Source organism: Strigops habroptila, chromosome 11 (assembly GCF_004027225.2).
Source record: "Strigops habroptila isolate Jane chromosome 11, bStrHab1.2.pri, whole genome shotgun sequence".
In the NCBI taxonomy this organism is placed as follows: domain Eukaryota; kingdom Metazoa; phylum Chordata; class Aves; order Psittaciformes; family Psittacidae; genus Strigops; species Strigops habroptila.
Window position 1 is genome coordinate 23428188 of NC_046360.1, and position 23448 is coordinate 23451635.

Sequence of the window (23448 nt, forward strand, 5' to 3'; positions counted from 1 at the left end):
GGAGCGATGATATCACAACCTGGCTTTTTGTGAGCTATTTAGGGGGTTTAATTATTATTATTATTATTTTTCTTTCCCGTTCCTCTGCCTGTGAACAATGCCCATGCCGGCAGGGCTGCGGTTCACACCATTGTGTGGGGCTGCCTTGCCTCAGGAAGGGGGAGATCTTTATCACCCCAGGCTGACCGGGTGAGGGGAGTGAGCTCACGTCGGGTGAGGAAAGCAGGCGAGCACCTTGCCTGCAGCCTGGATAGTGCCTGCAGCCTGTGGGTGCTCTCCACACACGCAGACCCCAACCCTGCATCTGGGGGAGGCCCTGGGTGCTGGTTTAGCTCCACCGGCCCACATCAGCCCACCCAAACCAGCCTAGTCCCACTCAGGACCACCAACCACCAGAAACACATGTGGGCTGGGGTGCAGTCCCCCAAACTGTGCTGGGACCACCTTCTTCTGCATGTCCCTGCTCCCACCTGGGCACAGTGACAATGGTGGCATCGGTGCCTCTTGTGTTTACCCAGGAACAGGTTCAACCCGCCTGCAGCCGTTTGCTTTCCTCCCTGGCCCTGCCCAGCCCTAAAACAATCTGTGGCTGGAAGGGGGACAGAGGGAAAGGGGAAACTGCACCCAGCCACAGCTGACTGTGTCTTGGTATCGCAGGGAAGGCTGAAAGAGCCCTGTCCACAGGATATGCTCCGCCACAGCTTTGGCAACCCATGCACAGCAGATGACAGGGCTCATCCTGGGCACAGAGGCTTTTTGGGATAATGCTCAGTTTTCCCCCCGCTGTAAGAGCAGGCATCATCTGTCCCAGGCCCAGTGCTGGCATGGAAAGAGCCTGGAGCCGTCAGCTGCTCCCTGCAGCGCCACACTCGGGCCCTTTATTTGCAGAGAAAGCCAACCAGCAAGCTCCCTGGGTGACACAGGGACAGTGGTGGCACCGCACGTCCTGAGCCCCAACCCACACTGGTGACCACAGCCCCACACCAGCCACAGCACCCAGCAGGAGCAGGGGGGTGGCCAACGCATACTATCATGCCACCCATTTCAGAGGTGGCTCTGCAGCCACCGAGGGGACGGGACCTGCCCAGGAGCTGGCTCTAGCACCCCATCCACCATGGCCAGGAATACTGCCAGGGCAGGAGGCCCCCGGGGCCGCCAGCAGCACAGGGAGCTGGTCCTCACCCGGAGCCACCCCACGTCCATTACCCTGCCTTCTCTAAGTGGCCACTGCTTGCCGGGGCACACGGCTCCTCTCACTGTGGGGTTTGGCTGTCCGTCCCTTCTTACCCACGTCCACGCCAGCCAGGGCGTGCTTGTCCTGGGCCAGCTTGCTCTTGCGGTGGTAGGGGCGGCTGCCACACCAGAGGCGCGTGCAGTACTCCTCCACCCGCTGCAGGTTGTGGGAGCTGATAAGGTGCATGATGTCCTTGAACCAGGCTTTAGGAGCCTGCGGCACCAGCCGGGGCTCGGGACAAGGCAGGCGCGAGGGCTCATCCCAGCGCTCCCGGGGGAAGGTGTGGGCCAGCTGCTCACTTGCAATCACCTCCAGGGCCGTCTTGGCCACCGTTTGGGTAAAGCCATGCTCCAGTGTCTTGCAGTAGTAGATGCCGGCGTCATGCCGGTGCAGCTTGCGGAAGAGCAGCCCTTGCTCGGTCTGCAGGATCCGATCGTCCGTCTTCACCTGTTGGTGTTGGCCAACGTGAGGTTGGGGAGGTCCAGGTCCAGCCCTGTGTGTCCCCCATGTCCTTGCAAGGGGAGTGAGGGAGGTGCAGGGGGAGCCTCACCTCATCCCGCTGCTCATCGGGGGGCCTCTGGACAAACCACTGGACGCTGGCCTGTGGGGACCGGGGCACGCACTCCAGGAAGGTGCTGTTGTTCTCCGCCCCATAAAGCACCTTCTTCTCAGTGCTCTCAAAATCATCCACTGAGGCAAAGAGAGACATGGGCTCACGTGGAGGGCAGAGCCAGGCTCCCACATGTCTGGGTGTTAGCCACCCTGGAGCACCATGTGGCTCCAGTCCCCTTCTCCCCCTCTCCCTGGGGACAAACCCCTGCAGCACCCATCTTTCTTGGGGCACCCCTTGGTCTATGGGATGGGGAGATGAGGGTGCCCCAGCCCATCTGGAATGGCCGCCAGCCTCTCTGCATGCCAAGGGCTGTGGATGCTGGGACATCTCGGGGCACCTGGACAACCGCTCAGCCCTGTGGGCCCCCCAGTCTCTCACCGGTCAGGTTCTGGTCCAGACACTGGTGCGCAGGGTTACTGTGGCGGGTGTCCTGGCGGCGATAGCGGCGCTTGCTGGAGGGCTGGTAGCGGGTGCAGGCGCTGCCGTCCCAGGTGCAGTAGGGATCCCTGGCTAGGCAGCACTCGGCACAAGCCGTGCCGTAGGTCTCGCACTGGTGCAGCTGTACCTGGGCTACCCCCAGGCTGGAGCCCACGTAGAGCATTTGCTGGAAGAACAGCACCAAGGTGGTGATGCTGGCAGTCCCCGCGGGCACAGCACCCAGCGTCCCCCACCAGGGCAAGCACCATGTGGGCTTTGAGGGGCTGGTGACACCAGCTCAGTCCCTCGGGTCACCTGCCCTGTCCCCAGCCCCGTGGCTGAGCTGTGTCTGTACTCACGCGCTTGACAGAGATCTCCATCTGGGTGATGGGCACAGGCACCTGCAGGGGAGGAGAGCAGACATCAGGCTGACAAAAACCTCACCAGGAAGAGCCCGCTCATTTAGATTCTCCAGGGCTTTCACAGGGCACAGGAATGTGCCAGCCACGCTCTGCCCTTGCAGCTCTGAGACCTCCCAGTGCCCAACAGTGTGGTGAGAGGCCTGAGCCCATGTGCATCCCCAACCCAAGCACACTCTGCTGCCTCTCTCCTTTGCAAGTGAGGCAGCAAACGGCACCTTGAAAACCTGCAGCTCCTCCAGGACAATTTCCTCAGTTGTGGATGAGCTTGTCTTCTGCAGGACCACCACCTTCAGCACCGAGCCAGCATCTGTGGGGAGGACAGAGGTGTGAGCAGCCTGCCATCGCACACCCCAGCAGCTTGCCCACTGGTGGCCCCAGCACCAGGGCTCCTTCCTGCATGCTGCTCCTGCCACTCACCCGTCCCGAGGAAGAGGACATCGTGCTGCCCGTCCTCAGCCTCCACCCGGTCCACCACGAGCTGGCGCAGGCGATGGGGCAGGTCGGTCATCACCAGGAGGGGCCGGCGGTGCCGGGCGTACACAGGCTTGTACATGAGGGGGTGAGCACGGGCGAAGTGGAGCACCTCGTCGGGGAAGTCCTTGGTGGTGCTGTACTGCCGCCGGGGCTGGTTGGTGGTCTTACTGGGACACTGTGGGATGAGAGGAGACCAGCTGAGCCACCCCAGCACCCATCTGTCCTTCCCCCTCCATCACCCTGCAGAGCTGACTTGGGTCCCTGCCCGCCTTCTAGCTTGGGACCCATCTTCTCCATCCCTTTGCCAGCTGTCCTGGAGTGAATCCCATATGTAGCCCATCCCAGCAGGTAAGAGATTAGATGGGAGATTAGCTCCACACCACCCCCAAAGAGCTATCAGAGGAGCACAGGGGACCCAGAGCTCGAGGGAGCTGCTCACCACGCCTGGCCGTGGGTAGGGCACCCTGCCCTCATAGGCACCCCAATGGTGGTGGGGGCTCTCTCGGTGGGCGAAGGGCCCGTTGAAGACCTCCCGGATGTCGGCCATGCGATACACACAGACAGCAGAGCCCTGGAAGACGTGGCTGAAAGGGAACGGTGAATGAGGTGATCAGAGCCATGCTTGGCACCAACAGCATCAGTTGGAGCACGGGAACACTGACATCTCTATATGGACCAGAGCTGGTGGAGGTTGGGGAGCAGCCAGCAGCCACATGGTGATGGTGACAGGGCAGGTCATGGGTGGCTGCAGCTGGATGTCCCCAGAGGCTGGAGCTGGAACACTCACCTGGTAGTGCTGAAGAGGGCGTAGATCTCCGGGCTCTTCCCATCTTTCGTCCTCAGCAAGAAGATATCCTCTGGGAATGAAACCATAGGGTTTTTTCTGGAAGCCCAGGGACTTCCTGAAGCCACCAACTATGGGACCAGCCCTGGTGAGGTCCCCAGCTCCATGCACCCCTTACCCAGCTCATCGAAGTAGGTGTCGATGCCACCGGGGCCAGGGACAGAACACACCAGCCGGGCTTTGTTAAAGGTGCTCCACTTGTTGACCAGCACCCTCTGGCCACCAGCATCATTCTGCAGGGACAGGGAGCATCAGGGCCACTGCTGTGACTTGGAACATCCCCATCCCCTGCAGTATCCACCAGCATCTTACCACACAGACCCGCACCACCCGGCTGACAATGGTGTGCTCCTTGCTGTCTGCCTCCACCACCTTCTCCGTGAAGAAGAAATAGGCTTTGTCATTGTCCCGGTCATCATTGTCTGGGATCATGTGGGCTGCCACAAATTTGGGGTCTACGAGCAAGAGCCGTTCACATCAGGGGTGACAGGGCATGGCCACCATCTCTGGGCCACTCACACCGTGCTGGGGCTGGATGACAGCCAGGGGGACCCCCAGACCTTGCTGCCCCAATGGCTTCCTGTGCTAGTACCTGGCATGGGGGATGCCCCAGCCACTGGCCAGAATTAGGTCAGCCAGGGGGGATAGAGGGGCAGAGGGGCGTTGTTACCGTTGAGTAAGTGCTGGTCCACCTCAGTGCGCAAGGCAGAGCGGGTGCCCATGCTGCGGAAGATGCCAGGATCACGGCCCAGGAAATCTGCAGTGAGGCCGGTGTACAGCTCCCCACCTGCATAAACATCCCCTGTGATGCTGAGCACCAGCCCCAGGTGCACAGGGACCATCCCTGGTCCCGGCACCCCAAAGGCTCTCAGCGCCCGAGGCAGACAACCCACCGATGAGGGTGCTGGCGAAAGCACCGCTGGGCTCGTGCGGGCACCTGCCCCGGCCGGGGTCCACGCTGGCAGGGTCCAGGCTGAAGGTGTGCTGGTGAGGGGGGAGCAGGCAGGTGAGCCCCGAGACGTGTCCCAGCAGTGGGGACATGTCTGGGAATGCAGGGGCTGGTGCTGGTCCCTGCCCAGCTCAAAGGCACCTTGCTGCAAGTGTCTGCAGCCCCAAAGGGACAGTCTGGAAGCAGGATCTGTGCTTTCTGAGGGAAGTCTGGTGCCAAGAGGATGCGCAGGAGCCGGAAGGACCTGCCAGCCCACCGCTTGCCCATCAGCCTAGCTGGAGGCCTGCACAGCACCAGGCTGCAAGGAGGGAACAGGGAGCCCTGTGCTTCCACCCTGGCCAACCTGAGTTATCAGCAGCGATCTGGGGGAGGAGGAAATGCTACCCACACCACTACCTGGCAGGACACCAGCCCCAGGAACATGTCTGGAAAGGCGGTGCCAGGCCAGAAACGTGGAGGAGCTGCGGAGTGGGTAGTGCAAGGGCAAAGGGGCAACAGGGAGCTGGTTCCTAACATGCACCCCCAGTATTCAGCATGGGACAAACACCAGATCCAGCATCCCCATACTGTCCTGAAGCCTCCCAGGAGGGAGGCAGATTATAGGGATCTACCTCCCAGGGATGTCCTACCAGGGATGCTCAGGATGGGAACCCCACCATGATGCTGCCCTACCTCGCCACGGTGCCCCACATAGATGAAGGCGCAGATGGGGTGGAAAGCACCTGTCCCACAGGCCAGCAAGTGTGTCCGGTTGTAGGGGTGCAGCACACGGATGTAGTTGGCGCAGTCAGTCTGGGGGGACAGCAGGAGAGGGGAAGGGTTGGGGGGGGCTTGGTGCTTCACCCACCCTTAGCTCCCTGTCTCTGCATGGGGTCCTGTGACAATGGGTGAGCCCCAGCCCTGGCTCACTGGGCTGCACCCACCTCTCTGCCTTCACCCCAGTGATGGGGGTGCCAAATGGCAGCTGGCACCCCCTGACAGGGCTGGCATGGTCTTCACCTGGCTGGGCCCCAGCCATTGCAAAAGGACAGGGCTTTTCGCTGATCCTGCCACTGGGAACATCCCGGTGGAACCATGCGTGATCCAGCTGACACCTGGGTACCTCCTGCCCACAGGCACCCGAGTGCTCACCCCATCACACAGCCCCTGCCAGCCACGGGAGCAAGGTCACCTGCCCAGCAGCTCCCAGTGGCAGCAGCTCCTACACTCAGCCCCAGACCCCTGGGAATGCTCCTCTTACCAGCGCCCAGGACATGACCAGATGCAGGGACGTCCTTCCCTGTCCTATTCCTGCTTACGCAGAGATGAAACAAAAGGAGGAAACACAGCAGACGGAGACAGATACCTACAGGCATCTTTGTCTGCCTCCAGGACAGGCCTGATCTGGGATCATCCCCTGTTGCTAGGGACTGGTAGCAATGACACCCCTGGGGGTGCAGACCTGCACCTCTGACCTTGCGAGTCTCTCCTGGCAGTTCCCACTGGAAAAGGGCTCCCTTCGTCTCCCACTGAGCATCACCAGCTCCTCCAGCCAGTGCCTGCCCCCCATTATCCCCTCTGGTGGGATGTGAGGCCCCTCGTCTGCTGGGAACACTGCCACTGAGCCGCTCCAGGGGTTCCCAGCCTCCCGCTGTTTATTTTCCCTTTGCAAAGAGCCTCTAAAATAGCAAGTTAAAAAAAAATACATGTTCAAGAAAAATAAAGGCTCAAGCCTGGCCCAGCTTGGATCTGTCGGTGAGAGCTTGTAAAACAAACACACAGCGCGGGACAGGGACCCCCGGGAGCAATTCGTCTGGGCAGGAGAAGCCTGGGGGCTTTCTCCCCACCATAGTCCTGTCTCATATCAGGGCAGGGGGGATGCAAAGAGGGGTAAGGTTTGGGGAGCGAGGTTGCTAGACCTGAGTGAGTTACAGATTTCCCACCACTGGAGACAGCCAGGATGGGCCAGACCACGTCACTGGGGCCTGGAGCACAGCTCGGGGCTTCTGGTCCCTCTGAGCTCGGGTCTAAGACCCCGGCTGTCCCTGCTCGCTCAGTGCAACCACGTTTGGGGCACACTGGCAGCCACTCTGCAGCCAGTGGGGCTGAGCAGAGCCCTGGAGGTGGGATTTACTGAGTCCAGAGCAAGTGTTTCACATTGTCAGGCTTGGCTGCCGACTCCCTGCCTCAGTTTCCCTCATCCCAGGGATGGTCCCTTGCTCTGCCATTAACTAGCCACACAAGAGGACCCCCCACTCAGGGCAGAGCACACATGGGGCAAGACTCACCCCTGGGTCCTTCCCCTTCTGAAAGCACTCCTCCGTCTGCCCAGGGAGCGGTGGCCAGTAGATCTGAAACACAAAGTACACGTTGGAGCAAGGACAGGGGACGGCAGGGACCCAGCTTTGCAAACACAAGTCCCCAGGCTGTCAATGGCATGGGGATGGAGAGAGGGACAGTGAGAGGGACCAACAGCTCCCCAGAGCCCACGCTGCCCAGGCTCCCACCCCGCAGCCCAGGGCAGGACCCTTCCTCCTGAGGCGAAGCACCCCGGTGGTCACAGCCACAGCTGGATTCGGGTGGTCACGCTGGGGATGGCTGGAGCTGGCCTGGAAGGGGAGGGAGGGACTTGCGGGTGGCCTGTGGAAGGGTGCTGTGGGACAGCAGGGAGTGATGGAGCCCGAGTCCCCTGCAGCCTTTGGCAGCTCTCGGACCAAGAGCAGCTTGGGTACACAAGCCCTTGACCCCATTGCAGTGACCCAGCACACCAAGGGGCACTTCATTTCCTTCTCTACTTTCTTCGGCTAGAAACAGCCCTGATCCATGTTTAAAAAGCAAAGTCAAAGTGGAGAGTATGAAGGAGGAGGGGAACCACCACCAGCATTGTCACTCTGATCCATCACCTCTCCCAGCCAGGAGCTTTGCCAGCTGAGCCCTGGCACAGCTTGTTGCAATGAGGGATGCTTTTAGATCCTTGTCTCTGCAGGCTTTGAGCTGTATATTTGGCCTGTGAGGGGGATGCCCAGATAGGAATGGGCAGCACTTGCTCTCCCAGTGGTAGCTTTTTAGGAGAGTGGGGTCCGAGACCCAGCTCAGCACCCAGGAACCACCAGTGGGGCTGCACTACCAGTGTGCAAGTTTTCTGATGTATTTCAGGGTGTTTGAGATGGGAACATCCCCAGGGCAGGTCTGGTGTCAGGGTGACTTTGACTGGCTTGGTTGGGCACCATTCACTCAGAGGGGTGAGGGCTGTGCAGGGGCCAGGGTGGGGGTGGAGCCCCCGGGGTGTTCAGCAGGACCCAGCTCACCTCTTTGGCGTCTGTGTTGGCCCTGTCCAGGAGCAGGGAGTAGAGCACATCTTTCCCCCCGATGAAGAGCCGGTCACGGTACTCATCCAGGTAGAGGGAGCGGAAGCCCAGGAAGCCTCGGTGGCCAAAGAAGAGGACAGAGCGGTTGGTGCTCAAAAGCTCTGCCAGAGAGGGAGGGAGGTGTCAGCCCCCAAACACCCTTCAAACCCTCCTGGGAAACACAAGAGGACACTTAGACCCCCACCCCGGTGGCCGCACCAAGGGCCCCTGGCTTTTTGAAGGGGCAACCGGAGGGCTGTGGTGGCCGCAGAGACAAGAGGGTCCCTTCGAGCTGCTGGTTCTGAGTATCTCAGAGCAGAAGAGCTGCTCCCAACCACTGCAGAGAGCAGCGTCCACCTCCATCCCCACCTCGCCTTGCCCAGCAAGGTTTGGCTGAACCACCCCAGGCTCCTACCATGTCCACGCCACAGCAAGTCGGGTGTGTGAGAGCCTGGCAAAGGCTGTGCTGTGCCATCAGCCCCAGGCTGGGCTCAGACGGAGCCTGGGAGGGTGGCAAGAGCGGGCACAGGGTGGGCAGAAAGCAGGTACTGCCCCCACCAGGTGCCAGGCAGGGACACAATAGCAGGCACCCAGCCAGTGCCATGGGGAAACCGGCACACAAAGCCCACCACTGGCACCACCAGACCTCGATGGCACCACCAGACCTCACTGGTTTCCTCCCTGCCATGGCGTGGGGACAGCACTTGGGGAGAGGCTGGACCGGCATGGGGATACTGTGTCGCTGGGATGGACATCACATCCCAGAGCAACAGGGTCTGACAGTCAAGGCTCCCAAAGCAGGCCCAATCCTGAATCCCGTCAGATGCCGAGAGGACCCTCACAGTGATGCCGCCGCAGGGGCAGTGGCAAGACTGGTTCCTGGTAGGAAATGACTTTCAGCGTCAGCAAGCCGAAAATCCCGGCACAGTGTGGCGCCCACCCAGCTGCTGCAGAGAGAAGACAAGAGGGAGCAGCTCAGCTTCACCCAGCTCTGAACCCCCTTCCAGTGACTGCGGAGGAGGAGGAGGACAAAGCGCCATTGACGAGCACAGCCGTGTCCCCAGACACCCTCTCTGAGGAATGCTGCCAGCCACCACTGCTGACCCCAGGGAAACCCCCAGCCCAAGCAAGCCCCACGCATATCCCCATGAGAGGGGGGCACCAAGCCCTGCTCTTGCTGGGCGGACATTTGTCACCTCCATCCTGATGGGAAATGCTTGTGCTGGGACCTGTAAGAGAAACAGTCTGTCCCTGGGGGACAACAGCCACTTGCACCCCATCACACACAGCTCCCATCGCACCAAGTCACTCAAGGGCAGTCCCAGTGCCCTAACTGGCAATGCAGTGGCATGGAGGGACACAGCCCTAGCGACTCCATCCTCACTGGGAAGACCCCTGTGCCTGCAAGCAGAGCGGGCACCAGGGGCCCCTCCATCCCACCTCCCCGGGGGAAGGCACCCTCTTCCCTGTGCCCTCCCAGCATCTCCGGTCTTCCTATATCACCGGACCCAGCCCGGGAATACTCTGTTGTCTCCTTCTATTCTTGCCCAGCAATAATATTTTCCCAGCTCAGAATAACATTGGCAAAGTCAACAGGCTCCTTGTATTGTTTCAGGTGAGGCTTCCCCTTCTCCCCCAGCAAATTCCTCCTGGTGCCTCAGGTTACATCAGCTCCAGGCACCTTCCCCTTCCCTGGCTTCACCTCCCCAGGGAGCAGCACCCTGCCATGCCCCATCCATCCCCGGGACCCCTTTACCCCAGGGTGGGGCTCCTTCAAGTTGGGGGGTCCCTTGGGAGGGACAGCAGGAAGCTGGAGGGGCACAGGGCTGTGCTGCAGTGCTCCCAGTCCACACAGCAAGCAGCAAAATGCTCCTTCCCCTCTTACACAAGCAACTGCTGGAAGCCCAAGCAAAAGGAAAAGAGTGGCTTGAAGTGAGAAGGAGAACTGGGGATGCGCTGCACCCACAGCACAACACCTTCCCCTATCCCCGCCCCAGACATCACCCAGCAGCCAGAGCCACAGCCAAGGCACAGCCCAGCTAAGCACAAGCAGCTTCAGTTCACCCCAGTTCTCATTTCAGAGGCTTCTAATGACTTTAATTGAAATTTTCATGTTCTTTTTCTGCCCCCCAGGGAGAAGGCGATGGCAGAATTTGTTTCTTGGGAAATCTCAGTTTCTGTTTCCAATTTGGAAGAGGAACAGAATAATCAGCTTAAGAAGGAAATTAAAAAAAGCTTCAAAAGGTTGTTTGCTCCCCGCGGGAGGCTGCAGAGCCCTGGGAGCCCCTCGCACCGGGGAATGGCACGGATGGACTTTGTGCTGGAGTGGATCAGACACTCAGCCAGACCCCGAGCCCTACACCAAGCTCTGCTGGGACCCCCGACCTCCCACCCTGCCATTCCCACCACGGGGCAGAGCCATGAGCCACCCTGGGCGCCCTCTGCCTCCCAGGGTAAGCTGGGCCACTGCGTGCCTCAGTTTCCCCCTTTCGGCAGGGAGGAAGCTCTTGGGGTCTCCTGCTCTGCCCAGGACAGAGGCATGGATGCAGCCAGCCCGTGCCACAGGGCAGGGGACCCCCAGCCCATGCAGCACAAGGACAGAGAACAGCTTTTCCCCAGCACAGGGACATGCTCTGCAGCTCCTAGGGCTCTCCAAGAGCTGGGCTGTCCCAGGCTTTTCCCCTCCTTGGGAAGATATGCATTATGCAGTTTATTCTATTTAATATTTTTTTAGAGCAGGTTCATTGCTTTTAGGCAAGAAGGAGGAGATTGGAGCGCTCCAGACTCCTCTGTCAAGTTTGGCTGGAAGCAGCCTGTGAATTAAGCTGGCAGAGTTGGGGATGCAGCGAGCCAGAGCAGGATCACAGCGAGAGCTGTAATTAAAACCAAGCATTCCCATGCTGCACTCCAGCCCCCCGGCACCCGCGGCCCCGCACGGGGGGATCCCAGAGTGCCCGGGCCAGCAGCACCCAGGGGACCTGCGGGGCAGCACCCGGCTCGCACCCAGCTGCGGGCAGGACGTGGAGCACGCACGGGGATGCCCACGCCGGGGAACATCCACCCGACCCTCATGCCAGACCCTGCCGGTGCCAGAACAGCGCCGTGCCTCCGTTTGGCCTCGCTCCACGTGGGACACAGTCCCTCGTGGGAAGCGGCAGGGCTGGCGCGGAGCCCGGCGGCGCATCCCCTCGCCCCATCACCGGCTCCCCCCTTCCTCCTCCTCGGGACCCCCCCACATCCCGCACCGAACCCCCAGCGCAAGGTGCCCCCCAACCACCCTCCAAACCCGCACTTCGGGCGCAGCTGAGGCTCCTCAAGGCCCCTCCCGCCCCCCGTGGCGGGGTTCTGAGGACCCCCCGCTGCCCTCCATGCCCGCCGCAGGTGCCCCCGGCCCGGCTCACCGCGGTAGGGCAGGCGGAGCCGGGGCGGGCTGCGGCCCGCCGTCAGCAGCGCAGCCCCCAGCCAGCACACGCACACCGGCACCGGCACCGCCGCCCGCATCCCGCCGCCGCTCCCGGGGCTGACGGTGGCACCGAGCATTTATGGGGCCGACATCCGACCGCCCATGGCCCGCCCCGACCCGCCCCGGCCCAGCCCCGGCCCCGGGGATGCGCGGGGGGTGCCGCGCGGGACGGGACGGCCACAACCCCTCGAGGGGACGGTAAGAGCCCCGCACTCCCCCAGATCGTCACCTGCCACCAGCGGTTTAAGCTTTGCTGCACACACCCCCCTCCAAAAGTAACCCCGCCAGCACCTCTGGCTCATCCCAGAGGATTAGGAGCAAGGGTGGGAGCTGGGGTCCCCCAGCCTTGCCCTCTGGAGCAGCAGGAGAGGGTACACAGGCCTGTCCCCCGAGAAGGATGCTCAGCATGGGGTGACCTCCAAACATCAGCAAGTGCAGGGCTCTCGGGTCCCACCTCAGAGGCCAGGCAAGCTGGAGACACCAGGCTGGTTGGGAAGGGGGCTGCGCAGGACTGCGGGGGGCACAGGGTGCCACATGCAGCTTTGGCGCACCCACAGGGCAGGGGACAGGACAGCAGGGATGCACTACTGTCTGCCTGCAAGGGTGCTCATCTGCACCCTGAGTAGGGATCCAGCCAGCAAGCAGGACCCCACAGCACCCCACGGCACACGCAACACTGCCACTTTTGTAATGGAGTAGCTCTGCAATCCAGAGTAAAACCACCTCAAATCAGCTCAACAAGCCCTGGGCTGGCCATTGCCCTGGTTTCCCTGGGGAGCAGCGTGGCTCCAGGACAGATCCAGCATCTCTGGGTACTGGGAGCTGTGTGGAGCTCAGAAAGAGCAAGGAGGAGATGTAGCCTGCAGCAGCTCTGGCAGATAAGCACAGGCTTTCTGCCTGGACCTGCATGCTGCCTGCCCAGGCCCAAGGGTTTGGGGGAGCAGCACGGCAGCAGGAGCTAATGGAAGGGAAGGAGCAGGATGAACCCAGCACCACCAGCTGCTCCTGCATCCCCCAGTACCCTGAGGCAGCCCCACAGCCTGCCCAGGCAGGATCCTGCCTGCAACCCCATCCCCCAGCCCAACAATCCCAGGGGAGCAGGGAGCACTCAGCAGACCCCACTGGAAATCTGCTGTGCCTGGGTTCCCCGAGACCCCACAGGCAGTGCCACGGACAGACAGACAGACCCCTGCTCCTGGCCGTGCTTACCAAGGAGATTTATTGACTTGAGGAGCAGCACTGGCCCCAGCTCCCCTGGCAAATGGACAGGGAACAGGACAAGGCACGGGCAGGCAGAGCCAGGCGCTGGAGAGCCCCTTACCCCAGAGCTAGTGCAGACAGAGGTGGCAAAGGGACAGGATGGCATCACTGAGACCAGGAAAGGCAGGAGGCACTGGGCAGAAGGTTCTAATGGCACCTGGGCAAGGGGGCCATAACCCCCAGGAGGGTGGCTGGGACCTGGATTTCGAGGACACAGCCAGGATGCTCGGCACAGGCATCACCATTGGGCCAGCACTGAGCACAGCCATGTGGCATGATGCCATCTGTGTCCCTGGCACACTAGCAGGCATCTGCTGTGCCCACCCCCTGCCCCCTTTTAAAGCCTTGTGTCCCACTGCTGGCACCCCCATCCCACCCCTTGCCAGGGTGCTCAGCCCTCGGTGGGCAGCGGGGGCACCGATGCCAGGGCGGGCAGGAGGCGGGCATAGATCTCAATGCCCCACAGGAAGACCTGCTCATTGAGGAACTCGTTGTGGTCATGGAGCAGCACTGGGGTGCGGTTCATGGGCGAGAAGCCGATAGCAGGGTGTCCTGCCTGGGGATGAGGGTACAGGGTAAGGCCGGGGCTGGGCTGGGCTTCTGCCTTTAGCGTCAGGTCTCACCCCAGTGTTGGGACCCACGGGTGGGCTGGCATCGCACTCACCGCTCGGATGTAGCGGCTGTCGGTGGCAGCTGGGAAGATCTCAAGCTTGAGCTGCAGCTTCCTGGCAAGCAAGACCCTTGTCAGCATGGGCGCAGGGGCAGCCAGGTCTCCTGTCCCCCTGCCACCCCACAGGCAAAGAGACCGTGCCAGGAAGGTCAGACCCTGCAGGACACTCAGTCCCATCCCTTTCAGGGGGGCACAGGGAGATGCCTTGGCACAGCACAGATCACCCCCTCCCAACCCCTGCCATGACCCCAGAGACCCCTGGGGACCACCTGGCTCCCACTAGAGGATGTCCCCACCAGGGTCCTACCTCTCCTGGGGATACTACTCACATGTCCCTGCAGACCCCGCTGAAGGCTTTCCACCACAGGTTTGACTCCTCGGTGGAGGTAATGTGTTGGTCCATGCATTTCTGATGGAGGGAGAGGGCAGGTGAGGGGCAGAGGGTGGGCACGTGGCAGGAGAGGGATGGGCACAATGCACCCGGCTAGCTGAGACCCCCTCACCTGGAGAAACTCATAGGTGACACCATCCCCAGCATCCCGGCACCACGCGGCCACCTGCTCCTCGAAGGCCTGAGGCAGACACCAGAGGAGGGGTGTGAGCAAGGTATCCCCAACCCGCTCCCAGACGGTGGGATTGGTGTGGTGCCCACCTTCAGATCCACGGTGGGTGGGATGCGGATGTCAAAGCCGGCCGCCATCTCGGAGGGCACCACATTGAAAGAGACGCCCCCCTCCAGCATGGTCAGGTTGAGCGAGGTGACGTCCCCTAGGGTCAGGCTTGAGTCGGACTTGAGCCTCGGGGGACGCAAGGGAGAGTCACCCTCTGCCACCTGAGGAGGAGGAGAAGCGCTCCCCCACCCCACTGCCAGCCCCAAACAGGGAAACCGAGGCACGTGGTGGTAGTGCCGGACCAGAGCCTGGCTCGGGAACCCAAGGACCCCCTTCAGGGACCAAACTGAAGCCACAGTCATCCTGCTGCCCATCTCCTACCTCTGCTTCTCGCTCTCCCTGAAGGCCAGGAAGGAGCTGATGACTTTGTGCTGGGGAGGGAAGGGCAGCCAGTGAGGACTGGCCCCATGACAGGCACCTGACAGCCCCAGGGCAGGCAGGGGGGTGCACAGGCTGCACCCCCTCTCTTACCAACTTCTCAGCCGCTGTGTTGCTGATGAAGCGGGACCCATGCCCGGGGCTGCCCATGCACTTCACTTTTATCCCTGTGGCAGCAGGGGGAGAAGGCATTGAGCAGAAAGCCCGGGTGGCACCAGTGTCCCAGCACCCAGGATGGGGGAGTGGGCATGTGGTTACTCACACCACGGGCTCTTCTCGCCATAGAAGACACTGAAGGTGTCAGAGGGGCTGGCCAGGCCTGTGGTGGGCACAGACAGGGTGTCAGTGTGGCACAGAGGTGCCGTGATGTGCCCCCCTCTGCTCTGCCCTGGCAGCATTTCCCCTCCAGGCTGTCACCATCTTGGTCACTGCCGGGGAAGGAGCCCCCAGGGCGGTCCCTGGAAGCCGTGCCAGGTGCCAGTGTCCAGGGATTGATGCCAACAGGCAAAGGGGTGTGTGCCATGCGGAGACACGTCCCCATGCCAGCCCTACCACCACTCACCCTCATCCAGGGCGAATCCCACGTTGAGTGCTTTGAACTCGGGGCGCTGCACAAACATCTCCATGCCCTTGTGTCCACCCACCTCCTCATCTGCGGGGGAGAGCCTGGTGTGGAGGAAAGAACCGGGGTGTCCCCCGGCCCACCACCCCCCCAGTCCTCCTTCTACACCAGCCTGGGTGCCACCAGTGCACCCAATGTCCTCGGACATGGAAACCCCTCCAGCCCTGAGCTAGAGGAGCTCAAAATCTGGAGAGGCTGTCAGGGAACTCCAGCGCATCACCCAGCTGCCAGCCCCTTCTGTCCCCCTAAGAGGGGGCACCCTGGAAACTCACCAGGCACAAAGGTGAGGTGGATGGTGCGGGCAAAACTCTTTCCCTCCGCCTTCAGCCTCCGGATGGCCTCAAGGTACCTGCAGGGTGAAGGCGGTGCCAGATCATCATTCAAGAGAGGGGCTGGTGTGCTCAGAGCCACCCCAGGGGGGATCAATGGCACCCTCAGCCCCTGCTGAGGACCACTGGGGATGGTCCTCAGCCCCTGGGGGACCCTGGGGATGGTGGCATCATGTCCTGCACCTATCAGAGGCGCCTCCACCACCATGCCCACCCGGTGGGCACAGAGCCCTCCACTCACTGGATGGAGACACACTTCATGTCCTGGGCACCCCGGGCATAGATGTTGCCTTGAGAATCCTTAACAGCCTCGAAGGGTGGGTAGGTCCAGTGCTCCTGTGGGGAAGAGCAGCTGTGATGGCACAGGGACACAGCAGGCACCAACTCCCATTCTCCTGCAGCCAGTCCTCCCCACCATGCCCATCCCATGCCTCCCCCGTCCCAGCACCTCGAAGACGGGCACGACATCGGTGTGTGAGTTGAGGAGGACAGAGCGCAGGCGGGGGTTCGTGCCCAGCCAGGTCAGGACCAGCACCACATGGCCTTGGCACACCTGTGGGGCGAGGGCAGGATGTCACCAGGGTCCGGGGTGGGGACAGAGGAGCTGGAGCCGAAAAGCATCATCCTGGGAAGCGTTTTCTTGATACCACCTGGCAGGTCACCCCTTTCTCTGCTGGGATAGGGCACGCAGCAGGCACAGGCATGCCTCCACCCCCCCCCCGCAGCCATACAGGGCCCAGCAGCAGGCACAAGACCTGGCTGCCGTTCAGATGGAGGAGAGGAGACAAACCAGCGTCTTCCCCCAGAGCCCAGGAGTTCCCTGGGTCAGTCAGTGCCCAGCAGGAAGGACAGAGCAGCCAACAAGACCCTGCCAGGTCCCTGGCTAATGATAGCATGGGCAGCTGCACAGGTCAGCAGCGACCAGATGAATATGGGCTTAAGGAAGGGCTCAGGTCATTTTAGGATTACAGGCAGAGGCGATTCACTCCTGCCCAGCTCCAGGCAGCATGCAGGAACAGCCTGGTCACTAAGGTTTTGGGGATGGATGGATGGATGGATGGATGGATGGATGGATGGATGGGCGGGCGGACGGACTGGGGGCTGCTCCTCGCCTTGCTCACCTCCACTTTCTGGCAGGCCAAGCCCAAGTCAGTGCCGATGCGCTCCAGAAACCGGACAGCTGCATCTAGGGAGGAGCGGGGATGCCTGGAGTTACGTTGGGATCTCCCTCCCCTCTCATTGCACCCCGGGGACCTCAAGGCTCTCTGGGCTTCCAAGGCCAAGGAAAAAGGTGACCAGAAAGGGCAGGTGATGGAGGTCCTGGGCACAAGAGGTGGCTGGGAGCAGGGACAGGAGTGTCTCATCATCGTCCCTTTGGGCACGGACAAGGGGAATGTGAAAAAATAAAAATTGAAAGGGGTGAGGTCAGAGGGGATGATCCTCCATAGGTGTTTGGGAGCTCCTCACCAATAAAACAATCTCGATGTACCTCAGTGGGAGGATGGAAATGTTAATGGAAGGACATCAGCAGGGCGTTAATGCATCTGTCCCACAGCCAGGGCAGCATGGAAAGGGGGGACCCTGGGGCACGGGGCTGGGGGAGGTGAACAGCAGCTCTGGGAGCACTCAAGACGACCCTGCCCTAACCAAAGCCACCAGCAGAGACAAGGCGCAAAGGTGATTGCTCTTTAACACCACAATCAAAACAGCCCTGGCACAGGATTTAAGCACCTGGGTCCAAAGACCGGAGCCATAAAGCCACATTGCCGGATCCCCACACGGTTCTCCCACTACTGTCCCCACCCCCCCCATCCTCACCATAGTCAGGTTTGGGGTGCACAGTGTCAATCCTCAGGTACTCCCGGAAAAGCGTAACCGAGGGGTCCTCTGAGGCCCCTGCACTCTTCCCAGGCTTCCCGGGTGCCATGGCAGGGACAGAGGCTGCAAAGCTCTGGGGGAAGAGCTGCAAGATGGTTAATCACCCACCGGCCCCTCCAAAGTCCACGGCAAACTCGGTTGTCACAGAAACCGGAGTGGGACAGGACAAAGGTCTCCCCAGTACGAGTCCTGGGATGCCACCTCCATGGGAGAAATCCCCCCCTACTTGGGTATGGAGGCAGGATGCCCCAAATGTGTCCTTTCATTCTCCCTCCAAAGCACATGTTCCTGCCCCACAGTGCCGGGGCAGGTGCAGGCAAGGAAAGAGAGACACTACATGCTTAGGGGGTACAGGAGAGGTGCAAGGAAAGATGCTGGGGATGCAGGGAAATGGGGTGGTGAAGGGGGATCAAGTGCTTACAGAGGACAGAGGGGCTGGGGGCTACAGAAGTACAGGAGGGTGACAGGCTGCTGGGTGTTCAAGGGGTGCTGGGCAGCAGGAGGAGCAGGAGGATGTGAGGTGCTTAGGGGCATGTGAGGGTACAGCAGGAGGGGTGATGGCAGACACCGGGGGAGTACGGGAGTAGGGGTGCAGGGGATCATGGTTAGGGGTGCAGAGGGCTGCAGGGGTACTGAATTGGGGTGCAGGGGCACCATGGTTAGAGTTGTGGGAGTATGGGGTACCATGGGCAGGGGTGCAGGCGTGCTGTGGTTAAGGGAGTGGAAGATGGGGAAGCAGGGGGGACAGCACACCGTGGTTAGGGGTACGGGGGTGTGCAGAGTACCATGGTTAGGGGTTCAAGGTCTGCATGGGTTGGGATGCAGCAGTTGCATTATTGGGGTGCAGGAGTAGCACAAGCAAGAGAGCAGAGGGGTGCTGGATACCGTGGCTGGGGGTACAGGGGATGCAAGATACCATGATTAGGGGTATGAGGGTGTATGGGGGGGTGCAGAGTACCGTGGTTAGGGGGTGCAGAGTACCGTGGTGAGGGGGTGCAGGAGGGGTGCAGGGTACCGTGGTTAAGGTGCAAGCAGGTACGTGGGGGTGCGGGGTACCGTGGCGAGGGGCGCGGGTTTAGGGGGGACGAAGGCACCGGGGCAGCCCCCCGCGGGCTGCCGGGCGCTGCTGGCCCGACCCCGCTCCCCGGACCCCCGCCCGCCCCCGCCCTACCTCCGCGCTGCTGCCGCCGGCGCTAGTTCGGCCCGCCCCGGCCACGCTCCGCCCGCTCGGCCCCGCTCCGCTCCGCCCCGCGACTGGCAGCGGGCAGGAGGCGGGCAGGAGGCGGGCAGGGGAGGAGCGGGGGCACCGGATGGGCTGAAGGTGGGGGGCAGGGAGGGGGGCGGCAGTGCAGCGTGCTGTCCCACACTGCAGGAAGAGAGATGGGGCTGGAGTCCCGCGGCGGTTGGAGACACACGCAGAAACCAGAGCAGCATCAGTTTATTGGCCTCCTGACAGACAACACCCTCTCCTGCCAGCAAAGGAAACTCTTAGTCGTTGTCTCCTGCCACCCTGGGGACACCCCAAAAGAGAACAGACCCCCCCTGTGCGTCCCAGTCCTCCATTCGGCAGGGAAAGAGGCAATGCTCACTTCAGCTGGCGCAGGAAGCCCAGCAGGGCCCGGTGGAAGTCCTCCGGCTTGTCCAGGTAGCAGGCATGGCCAGCATCGGGCACCACGGCCACACGGTGCCCAGGGAGGTGCCGGAGGCTCTGCAGGGCCTGGGAACCCAGCCTTGTATCACGGTCACCGTACAGGATCAGGGTGGGTGTCTTGGTAAGGGAGGAGAGAAAACCAGAGGGGTCAGAGGGGGAATTGGCCATCACGCTTCCCCTGGGCTGTGCCCACCTCCATCTGTCACCATATGGGGCTACAAAGCCAAGGGTGCAATAACTACGTCCCCCATGAGCTGGGTGGGCACAGGTCCCCCTCAGTCACCCCAAAACAGGGCCACCCTCCATGCCACCCTCCAGCCTGCTGGCCCACGAGGCTTGCCAGCACACAGGGACCCCCCAGCAGCCCCATAACCCGCCTCACCTGGACCCGCTGGTACTGCTCCTCAGTGTAGTCCTTGGTGCCCACGGGCGCAATGGGCACAAAGCCAGCCAGCCGGTCCCCTTGTGCCAGGAGGAAGGGGAGGGCAAAGCGGCCGCTCATGGAGGGGCTGATGAGAACGGGCCTCTGCATGCCCAGCTCCTGGAGGACGTGGTCCAGGAAAGCCACCCGGCCCTGCGCCATGGCCACTGTCTCCGCTGGAGGTGAATCCCCATAGCCTGGCATGGGGCAGAGAGCATGGGGTGGGCGAGGGCAGGGGGGATTATGCAGCCTGCAATGGTCTCTTCCCCCAGGGCTCAGCTGGCTTGGCGAAAAATGGGCACCTGATCAAGCTACAATGGTTCTACAGCCACAGCCACATGCCAGCTGGCCTGAGCCAGCCCCAGCCAAGAGGCTTGGGTGGCCAATGCCCCGGCACACTGCCCAGGGACCACCGCTAGCATAAAGAGGTCCAGAGCCCAGCAGTGGCTGAGGTGAGGGACCAGAGCTGTCCAGAGGGATCAGCTCAAGCGCAGTGCCATGGTCCTACCAGGCAGATCTATTGCGACCGCACGGTAGCCTTCTCCAGCAAGGAGCGCCAGTGTGCCCAAGGCTTCCCACGTCTTGGAGGTGAACGCCTGGCCATGCAGGAACAGGACATCGGGCCTGAGGTGGGGAAGACAGGCGGGAAGGGGTTCAGGGAAGCTGCCATGCCTGTAGACATCCAGCAGCCATGAGGGCTGGTGCAGACTGATTCCAGGGCCTGTCACCCCCCACCTTCCTCCGGCGCTGGCACCGGAGCCTCCGGCTGACCCACCTCCCGGGGCCGGCAGTGCCGCTGCCCTGGGGCCGGGCAGAAACCTCCCTGTAGAAGACGGGGGGCTCCCCCGCAGCCATTCCCGTCCGTGCGATGGCGCTGGCCACCCGCCAGTCCCGCGGCCCCTCGTCAGGCCGGGTCCCCGCCGAGCGCTGCTCGTGCTGGGCGGCCGGCAGCAGGAGGTAGAGGAGGAAGGTGAAGAGCACCGCGAGGACCAGCAGCCCCAGGCGGCTGCGGGTGAGCGGCATCTGGAGAAGGAAAACGGCCGCCAGGGGGCGGGAGCCCCAAACCCCACCGCTGCGGGGGGTAGGCCTCAGTCCGCGGCGCTCTCCTCAGCTCCGGCCCGGCCTGCGCCTCCCCCGCCCGGCGCTGGCAGCCCCGCTCGACCCCGGCCTCCCGAGCCGCCGCTGGCTCCGGCCGCCGCCCCTGCCGCCCCTCAGGTCCAGCCGGGACATGCGGCTCCCCCGGCCCCGGCCCTCACGGCGCCGCGCCGGCGGCCCCAGGCTCCGCCTGGCGGGAGGCCGCAACGCTGCAGGCCCCGAGGGCTGTCCGCCGGGGCCGCGCCCGCCGCACCGGCCCCGCGGCACGGCCACACCGGGCCGGGCCTCGGGGGAAGAACGGCTGGTGCCAGGAGAGGAGCCCCGGCTTGACGGGGCTCGGGTAGGGCTCGGCAGAGCTCGGGTAGAGCTCGGCTTGGTTCGGCAAGGGCTCGGCGGCGCTCGGCAGCGTTCGGCTGGCTTGGCTAGGGCTCGGCAAAACTCGGCTGGCTCAGCAGAGCTCGGGTAGGGCTCTCGGCTGGACTCGGCTCTGCTCGGCAAGAGCTCGGCTAGGGGTCGACGGAGTTCGGCTACGGTTCGGCTCGGCGGAGCGGGGCCGCTGCTCCCCCCCGCTCCGCTCCGCCGCCCTTTGGACCCGGGGCGCGGCACCCCCAGCCCCGGGGCACGGCGGGGAGCGGGAGGCGAGCGGCGGCCGGCGCTGGGGGCGGAGGAGCAGGTAAGAGCCGCCGGCCCAGCGCTGGGCGGGGAAACTGAGGCAGGAGCCGGGCCCGTGAGCGAGCGGCCCCGCGCACCCACCCCGGTGCCAGACCCTGCTGGGGTCCCCCAGAAAGAGGGTGATGCCAGGGTAACCCCCTGGTCCCAGTGCCAGCGCCACAGCCCCTGCCTTCCCACCACCGCTGGCCCTCGACATCGGGACGAGGCCCGTCGCCCTTCCTGCTAGGCATGCCTCTGCGCGTTTTCACTCCTCAACCCCTCCAACAGCCGTCCCGACCCCAGGCATGGCAGCCCCGCGGCTCACCGAAAGCACCATCACAGTGGAAGGCCAAACCCTCTTCTACCGCGAAGCTGAGCCGGCCCAGCAGGCACCGAGGCTGCCGGTGCTGCTGCTGCACGGCATTCGCTTCTCCTCCGACACCTGGCTTCAGCTGCAGACGCTTGCCGCGCTGGCCGAAAACGGCTACCGAGCTGTGGCTATCGACCTGCCGGGTAAGCCGCAGTGGTGAGCACAGGCTGGAGCGAGGTGGGAGCCAGGGGGAGTCGATACAGCCGCTCGGGTTTGCGGTGCCAGGATGGCAACCCCGGCGTCCCGCTGTGCTGGCTTCTCCTGGTCACTAGGCGGTTGGGACAGTGACAGAGCAACTTCTGTCTCCCACGGCTCAGGGCTGGGCCGCTCGAAGGATGCTGTAGCCCCAGCGCCCGTGGGTCAGCTGGCGCCGGGGGTTTTCCTGAAAGCTGTTTCGGAGGCTCTGTGCCTGGGTCCGGCCGTGGTCATCAGCCCATCGCTCAGCGGCATGTACTCCCTGCCCTTCCTCTTCCAGTGCAATCACCTGCTCAAGGCATATGTGCCTGTGGCACCCATCTGCACCGAGAAATTCACTGCGGAGCAGTACGCCCAGATCAAAGTATGGCCTGGAAGGACATTGAGAGAGGTTGGGGACTGGGAGGGAGTGGTGGGGAGGGGACTCTGGAACCAGGATAGGGAGGAGAAAGACCAAACTGGCCTTGTTGCCACCAGAAAAGGGGAACATGCTGATGAACTAGCATGACCATGAATAGCAAGGAGGGAAAGAAGGGGCATTAGGAGACCCAGGAGTCTAAGCCTCAGTTTCTCCTTGTCATGGTGGGTGGGGGAGAAGGGTAAGTGTCTCCCCTCCATTTCCTGCACCAGGGTGTCCCCGGTCAGGAGAAGCAGGTGCCTGGGTGCTGTTGCCAAGCTCAGGGTGTGTTCCCCCTCTGCAGACCCCCACGCTGATCGTGTATGGGGACCAGGATGTGGAGCTGGGGCGGACCAGCCTGAACAACCTGCAGCACCTCCCCAAGCACCAGGTGCTGGTGCTGCAGGGCGCTGGGCACCCCTGCTACCTCGACAAGCCCGATGAGTGGCACCGCGGGCTCCTGGCCTTCTTGCAGCAGCTGGAGTGAGCAGGACAGGCTGTATGGAGGGGCCCATGGGGCAGGGGGATGTGACCAGCCCTCCCACCCCTCCTCTTGCACACGCACCCGTGTGCCAACCCAGCCCTGCCGCACCATGCTGGGTCCACGCCATGCCACCACCTCCCTTGGGACCAAATAAAGCCCTGAGCTCTGCCACCACTTTCCTGCCACCTTTCTCCTGCTTTCTTCCACCCTCCCTGCCTCCTTCCCTGATCCCCACCTCCTCCACGGCCACAATCCCATGCCCATTTGAGGGTTGACAGCGGGGGAGATGTGGCCACTGAGGGACAGGATGTTTGAGGAGCATTTCCCTGTGGGTGAGTGCTGGCTGTGAGGCTGCTGGAGCCCACCCATCACTTCTGGCAGGGCCTCCAGGAGCCTCAGAGGGTGCCGGGGAGCCCTGGGGCTGTGTTCAGGAACAGGTATGTCCCCCAGTGTGGTGGCACCCGTGTCCCCAGCCTGCCGGCCTCCTCTTCATCCTCCTCTTCCTCCTCCCACCCTTCCTGGTGTAATCCACAGGGGCTTAAAAGAGAGCTGCCAGCCCCGCAGGCTCCTGCCCAGTGCCCCAGGGAGGCGGGGGGCAATTTACTGAGCAAGTGGCTGCCATGAACAGATGAAG

General features: G+C 62.7%; 4 protein-coding genes across 7 annotated transcripts; 1 reads left to right on the forward strand and 3 right to left on the reverse strand.

Annotated features, from left to right (window-relative positions):
* Positions 1–30: 30 nt before the first annotated feature.
* On the reverse strand, positions 31–11780 carry SEMA3G (semaphorin 3G). Its single transcript, XM_030500471.1, has 16 exons — positions 11681–11780; positions 8241–8401; positions 7221–7283; positions 5626–5745; positions 4898–4988; positions 4675–4791; positions 4317–4459; positions 4123–4237; positions 3948–4017; positions 3600–3744; positions 3104–3335; positions 2902–2993; positions 2624–2665; positions 2226–2451; positions 1785–1924; positions 31–1681 (listed from the first exon to the last, which is right to left on the reverse strand). The coding sequence occupies exons 1-16, from the start codon at positions 11778–11780 to the stop codon at positions 1217–1219; spliced, it is 2322 nt and encodes a 773-aa protein (XP_030356331.1). The 3' UTR covers positions 31–1216.
* A 1158-nt stretch (positions 11781–12938) lies between these two features.
* Positions 12939–18772, reverse strand: ACY1 (aminoacylase 1). Of its 2 annotated transcripts, none has more exons than XM_030500472.1 (15): positions 18722–18772; positions 17491–17635; positions 16794–16858; positions 16121–16225; positions 15914–16008; positions 15616–15692; positions 15284–15373; positions 14984–15040; positions 14815–14888; positions 14665–14714; positions 14325–14469; positions 14176–14244; positions 14002–14081; positions 13667–13727; positions 12939–13558 (listed from the first exon to the last, which is right to left on the reverse strand). In XM_030500472.1, the coding sequence occupies exons 2-15, from the start codon at positions 17597–17599 to the stop codon at positions 13394–13396; spliced, it is 1242 nt and encodes a 413-aa protein (XP_030356332.1). In that variant the 5' UTR covers positions 17600–17635; positions 18722–18772; the 3' UTR covers positions 12939–13393. The 2 variants fall into 2 exon arrangements, with proteins under 2 accessions (XP_030356332.1, XP_030356333.1); XM_030500473.1 differs by having other exon boundaries at positions 13112–13558; positions 17491–17623; positions 18722–18763.
* A 200-nt stretch (positions 18773–18972) lies between these two features.
* On the reverse strand, positions 18973–21117 carry ABHD14A (abhydrolase domain containing 14A). Its single transcript, XM_030500474.2, has 4 exons — positions 20398–21117; positions 20131–20246; positions 19584–19819; positions 18973–19318 (listed from the first exon to the last, which is right to left on the reverse strand). The coding sequence occupies exons 1-4, from the start codon at positions 20643–20645 to the stop codon at positions 19136–19138; spliced, it is 783 nt and encodes a 260-aa protein (XP_030356334.1). The 5' UTR covers positions 20646–21117; the 3' UTR covers positions 18973–19135.
* Positions 20700–22989, forward strand: LOC115614132 (protein ABHD14B-like). Of its 3 annotated transcripts, none has more exons than XM_030500475.1 (4): positions 20700–21390; positions 21657–21881; positions 22056–22297; positions 22635–22989. In XM_030500475.1, the coding sequence occupies exons 2-4, from the start codon at positions 21674–21676 to the stop codon at positions 22815–22817; spliced, it is 633 nt and encodes a 210-aa protein (XP_030356335.1). In that variant the 5' UTR covers positions 20700–21390; positions 21657–21673; the 3' UTR covers positions 22818–22989. The 3 variants fall into 3 exon arrangements, with proteins under 3 accessions (XP_030356335.1, XP_030356338.1, XP_030356337.1); XM_030500478.1 differs by having other exon boundaries at positions 21360–21390; positions 21672–21881; XM_030500477.1 differs by having other exon boundaries at positions 21364–21390; positions 21645–21881.
* Positions 22990–23448: the final 459 nt, after the last annotated feature.